Source organism: Eriocheir sinensis, chromosome 19, assembly GCF_024679095.1.
Source record: "Eriocheir sinensis breed Jianghai 21 chromosome 19, ASM2467909v1, whole genome shotgun sequence".
NCBI lineage: Eukaryota > Metazoa > Arthropoda > Malacostraca > Decapoda > Varunidae > Eriocheir > Eriocheir sinensis.
This window is the reverse complement of record NC_066527.1, coordinates 13,209,714-13,216,291: the sequence shown is the minus strand read 5'-3', so window position 1 is coordinate 13,216,291 and position 6,578 is coordinate 13,209,714. Positions and strand designations below refer to the sequence as shown.

Below are 6,578 nucleotides of genomic sequence, written 5' to 3'. Positions count from 1 at the left end.
ATATTCTATGTTTTAAACACCAAAGAAAGTCTAAAACTCCTTGAAATTTCACCAATAAGTGGACATCCACTTATTGGCGAAATTTCAACGAGTTTTCGACTTGCTTTGGTGTTTAAAACATAGAATATATATGCAAGGTGGGGCGGCCGTATCTTGCCAACCTCAATGTGCAATTTGTTTTCTGCATCCCCGCCCAGTATATTAATATTTTGTAGTATGTACTGATACACATAAGTTACAATGCAGTATAAGCAACATATATATGTGCATATATACTGTATTGTACATTATGCATACATAGCTGGACTACTACAGCAAAATATTAACATGTTCTGTAAAGAATGACAATATCAAGAAAATAACAATTTCTGTAAACATCATAATTCTAATGGTCTTTAGGGTAACAACAAACCCACAAAATTACGGAAGGAATTAAAAAAACTATGATAGTGAACTTAAAGGCAGCTGCCATATACTTGTACAAAACATTACATTCATTAAAACTTATAACACATTTCTGAGGTATGATGAACTAGAGTCAATTATCCTCCTCTTTGTGACAAATAATACATAACTTGGTATCAAGCACATAGTATACAAAAGGCTTTGGATACTGGGAAAAAATTAAATCTTATTTTAATCATAACATACATATATCAAATTACATGGAATGTAAGGAAAGGTATGAAACAATATCAATGGCCTTGCAATTGTTTTAAAATACCTAAAATACATAAGTAGAGTGATTTATGAAAGTAGGAAAAACATTGTCATCTCTTAATAATCTTCTCTGGAGATGCATGATATTGAATAACATGCAATTACTAATCCTCTTTGCAACAGATAATACACAAGCATGGTTAATGAATAAGCTGACTTAAAAGGATTATTACTGCTTACTCTGGGTTTGGGGCTGAATTATGAAGCTGATGTGCTGTCCTGAAGCAAATAAAAGGGTCTACTCAACAGTTTCCTTCATTTTGGGGTGTTGCAGTTTTGTTGCAATTATATGAATTACTTCAGCTGCACTAGAATCCGTGAATTTCTGAAGCACACTGTCTCGAATGAGAGTACACAGCTTTGTGTTTTAAATGCAATTTTGGCCCTTTGACCCTGCATATTATATTTGCAAAGAAGGCTTTGCTCATGAAACTACACAGCAACTTTGATACCATATCCTTCTTATTCATACCACCTATGCGAATACACTTACTATACATTTCTTGAAAATAAGTGGCATTTTCCAAATCCCTTTCTACAGTTTGAAGTTCTTCTAAGGTGTTACTCCGCTTGATAGTCAGGTCTATACCACTGTCACTAAATGAGCTAACACGGTCGACAGATTTCACATCTCTCACCTCGTGCTTCACATCTCTCATCTCATCCCTCATATCTAACAGCAGTTGGAGAACACGTTTCTGGAACCCTGTGGAGGAAATAATAACCAAATGAGAAGCAAGGGAGGGGATAAGTTCATTGATTTGAAGGCACATATCATTGTTTCTATTTCTCTCTCTGATGTCTCTAAAAATCAGAAAACTGTCCAGCACAAAAGTATGAAAATTTACCTTCTTTGAAGTCTTTTGTACAGTGGTAGGACATATGTGTTGTCACAGTTTCCAAAATGTTTGGGCGCCAGATGTTCGTTCTCAGTGGGAGTGATGCGTACGTGTCAATGTATGTTATTGTGGGTGTGGTCGTGGGTTTGTATCTATATTCTATAAAATATTTCATCAAATTTCGTAAGTAATTGTACGCTTGAACAGGTCATGAGTATATTGTTTTACTAAAAATATTCTCAAGTCGGAGCCGGTGAACGAAGCATAGCGGACAGTGTGACAACACTTGGGTACTGCTATTGTATAATATATTCTTATAAGGGGAGGCTGGCATGACTACAGCTGTTTTCTCAAAGAAATGTTATTATCTCCCCCAAAAGTTTTAATTATTTTAAGTGACAAACGTTCATCTATACTACGATTCTCAAGGAGTCGCATTATAGTATCATAATGAGACTTTAAACAATAAAAAGTATTACATGAAAGATATCAAAAGTCTGACAATTACTACTGTTACAGTATCTGAATCATCATGCTTACAATATAAGTTATTTTACATACAGTATACACAATATGTGACTACTTACTAGCTGTATCCATGGGGAAACTATGATCCTTTGGTTCTAGCTGCATTTGGAGGCGTTCATCCCTGCCAGTGTGATAGGGTGGGCTGCAGGGGTTATGTTGATCACGTCTGGTACGTTGATCCCTGATGTCACGTCGTTCTTGTTGGTCCCAACTGTAATGTGGTTCTTGTCGGTCCCTGATGTGATGTTGTTTTTCTTGGTCCCTACTGTAATGTCGTTCTTGTTGGTCCCTGATTTCATGTAGTTCTTGTTGGTCCCTGGTGTAATGTTCTTGGTCACTACTGTAATGTGGTTCTTGTTGATCCCTGATGTCATGTAGTTCATGTCGGTCCCTGATGAGATGTTCTTGGTCCCTACTGTAATGTTCTTGTTGATCCCTGATGTGATGTTGTTCTTGTCGGTCCCTGATGTGATGCTGTTCTTGGTCCCTACTGAAACGGCGTTCTTGTTGGCTCCTGCTGTCATGTAGTTCTTGTTGGTCCCTGATGTCATGTTGTTCTTTTTGGTTCTTACTGTAATGTTGCTGAGGTCGGTCCAGGCTGTTATGGCTGTCATTCTTAAGTTTCTTGGTATGGCCAGGGTTGCAAGACTTGTAATAATCTTGGCTAGATCCAGACATTGGAGAACGTTGTTCATCCACATCCCTGAGAATATAAGGCCAGAGATTACTATATCTAATAATACATTTTTTTTTTTATATTAAAAAGCATATTTCTTGACATTAAATTGCACTAAACTAATTCAAAGAATGCAGATGATTTTTCTTCTTTTATAATTCTCATACCAAACATTGTTAAAACAGCAATTACACAGTTTGTCTATATTAATTTCTTCATCTGTCCAGAATGTTCCTTCCTCAATAACCTGAAATTTTGCCCAGTACTAATTACAGATTCACCATTATTCAGATTTTTAAGTGTGATAATTCATTAATTTAAATAGACATACTCATGTTTATATACAGTCCTCATCATAAGCATTGTCGCTGCAACTTCCCTGAGCATCTTAACCCCTTCACTACGGTGACGCTTATATTGGCGTTATGACTTTATAATTTAACGTTGGAATTTGTATATTACAACATAAGAATATAAGGCTTTGTTTTCTCTGTATGTTAGTGTGCATCTCTGAAATCCTGTAAAGAAGGGGTTAAGTGCTTAAGAGTTTACGCTCCTGCTGATCCGTTGCAGTTACATTAAACCAAAATTATCAAACATCTGGCAACTCAGAGAGTGTGTGAGGTGACATTTAGCAGTAAATTGTCACTTACCCGCTCACAACTGACATAAAAGGAGCAATCTTCATGTGTACCTTCTCTCACTACCTACCCCAGACTGGCCTGCAGTCACTCACTGTTTCCACGCATACCTTGACATTGGCTCACTGCATGACCTTGTCAAGGGAGGACATCACAGCCATTACATTCCTTACAAGGCCAGATGAACCATTCGGGCCACCTCTAAGCAAATGGGTGTCAGTGTTCACCAAATTCAGTTGTACGCCATGACACTGGAGACAACAAAACATAAGAAAAAAATTCCTGGCAAGCCCCACAAGATATCTAGTAGAACTCTGTGACTGGTGCACCATGAAATGGGGTCCAAGCCAAAAAATAAAAGAAAATAACTTAAGAGTGGTTTGTTCAGTCTTGTAAAGGGAGGTAGTGGTTGTGGTGTCCTCCCTTGACAAGGTCATGCAGTTAGCCATTGTCAAGTTATACACGGAAACAGTAAGTGACTGAAAGCCTGTCTGGGGTAGGTTGTGAGAGGAGGTTTGCATGAAAATTTCTCCCTTGTGTCAGCTGTGAGCGGGTAAATGACAATTTGCCACTAAAATTTCGTCACGCACACTCATTTAGTTGCCGTATGTGTGATAATTTGGTTTAACGTGACTGCAACAGACCAGTGGGAGCATGAACACTCTTAAACACTCAAGACGCTCAGGAAAGTCACAGCAACGATGTTTATAACGAGGATTGTATTACTACCTGATATACAGATTGTGTGGTAGGAATTACTTCTAACCAAATTTTTCACATGCATCTCAATTAGTATGAAAACCCTGAAAGGGTTTATTAGGAGAAAATAGAGAATTACTTACCAATCACAATCAGAAGAACTTGACCTTCTTAGAAATGAAGTAGAAGTTACACTTCTGCTTCTGGTAGATGACGTTTGAGACTGAGGTGATGGTGTGGCCCCATTTGGTAGTGAAGGCAGCTTTTGAGGAGGATCTGGAACCTTGTTCAGAGGTGAAATCCCTTTCTTTGTCTTGGCTGGAGTAACTTCCTGCAACACTGAAGGAAAAAAATATCTATTTAGTAAACCAGATTTCACATAATTATAACAATAAGAAAAGCAGCACTTGCTTTGTAACCTGTCTGCTACCGCTGACGCGTCTCACGCGTTCAAAGCTAAACCACTCCTATATACCGCTGACGCGTCAGAAAATTATCGTAATAAATCGCAATAGAAAGAATGCTTTCATGCGCATTTCGGCGTTCACTTGAGTGCAGCACTTCTAGGGGACGGTGAGTGGAATGAACAACTTTTCGTATTGGTTTTGGCTATATTAAGTAATTTTAGCCCCCCAAAAAGAAAAAAAAATTGGCCAATGGGCGGTATAGAGCGCATCTTTTATTTCCCACAGGGCGGTAGCAGATGGGTTAAATTAGTATACTGTTGACCCATGCTAACTCCAGACTAATAGGGGAAAGGTTGGTCTGACAAATGCAAATGTCCGACAGATGAATTTACCCCCCCCCCCCCTCCAAAGGAGAAGAAAAAAAAAAACAGGTACTTACACTTGGACTTTAGTCCCTGGGTCGGTCAGAGTCCAAGTTAGTGAGGAGTCTGAGTTAGCGAGGGTCAACAGTATTTGCATCTTTGCCTACGTACCACGCATATCCTGGCTACTGACAAAGCCATCTGGAAGGATCTTCTTAGGACGTTTTCTCTTGATCCTTGATACACCATTACTATCACCATCAGAGTCAGCACTGCTCAGAGTATCCTCAACTGTAGATGTGTGCAGGTAATCTTCACAGTCTTGGTAACTATCTGAAATATGAACAGAAAACAATAAATTATTTTACCATACATGCAGAACTCTACCAAACATGTGGGGTGGCACTTGAAAAGCAGAAATGCATGACACGAACTCCAAATTTACTTAAACTACTTTCACACATACATGCTCCATACAAAAGTTGGTAATATGATTCCTTCAAACATTTGAATTTTTGCCTACACAGCCAGGTCCCTCTTGAATGTTTAAAGGTTGCCAATGAGTGGCAGAGCAAAGGGACAGTGCACAAACAGTGTGAATGCACACTGTAACAACCACTACATATATGGTGGATTGCCCAGGGCCCCTCTTCACCCACTGAGACCCAAGCCAGCCTTGGCTATGGCTGCTGACACTGGGAGGCCATATCGGATGACTCAAAACCCCCCACACCTTGCTCACAGGGGGGTAATCTCTAGTTGTCAGCGATATTTTTTATCGGTCTGAGCAGGACTCGATCATACTACACGCTCGTACCAAAATGGCAGGCACATGCTACCACTGAGCTAGCCAGTGGCTAGGAGCCCTGGACATGGGTCACAACCCCCCATTAATACATGGTACTCACTCACTGCTTGTGGACAGGGGCGTGGGGTATCAGAAAAAATGCACAAATTTTTCCTCTACGCCCGGGAATCGAAACCGGCTCTCTCGGTTGTAAGCCAAGTGTGCTATGATTACACCAAATGCCCTCAGTGCTCCCAAAACAATAGCTCCCAGCCTATGACTTATCTCTACCTCCATACGGTTCCCCCAGGTTCAATGTCCACATCCAAGTACCTAAACTTCTCCACCTGCATTCAGATTAATATATAATAACAGAGTCTATGCACTCTCAGCTGTAGCTATACATGAAAAGCAGAAAATATAAGAAGATTAACACCTACCTGATGATATTTTCACTTTAACCAAACGGAATTTCCTCCAAGATTTTAAGTCCGGTGTTGTTGAGACCTCAATGCCTTCTCTGCATTTACACCTTGAGGCCAATATAAGACTTGCTCTTCCTCATCGATCCAGCTACATGGTACAGTATGCTCCTCTTCTCGTTTTCCTCAAGCCAGACTGCTCGTTTCCACATCCTGACAATTTATACCAGAGTTAGTAATTCAGAACCTATTGTAATAAGATGTTTTTATTTCATTTGAAGACATAACCTGTATATATATATATATATATATATATATATATATATATATATATATATATATATATATATATATATATATATATATATATATATATATATATATATATATATATATATATATATTTTTTTTTTAAATACAATCACAGAGGTAAAACAACCCTGCAGCATCAAATGGTGGGAGATTAGGTTCAAACAATCTTATGTCAAAAATAGATG

The 6,578-nt window shown here is 38.8% G+C and overlaps 1 protein-coding gene across 1 annotated transcript; it reads right to left on the bottom strand.

The window, feature by feature from the left end:
- Window positions 1–455: 455 nt before the first annotated feature.
- On the bottom strand, window positions 456–6,219 carry LOC127000976 (G-box-binding factor-like). Its single transcript, XM_050865150.1, has 6 exons — window positions 6,100–6,219; window positions 5,044–5,205; window positions 4,247–4,442; window positions 2,147–2,790; window positions 1,157–1,426; window positions 456–475 (listed from the first exon to the last, which is right to left on the bottom strand). The coding sequence occupies exons 2-6, from the start codon at window positions 5,048–5,050 to the stop codon at window positions 456–458; spliced, it is 1,137 nt and encodes a 378-aa protein (XP_050721107.1). The 5' UTR covers window positions 5,051–5,205; window positions 6,100–6,219.
- Between the last annotated feature and the right edge of the window lie 359 nt (window positions 6,220–6,578).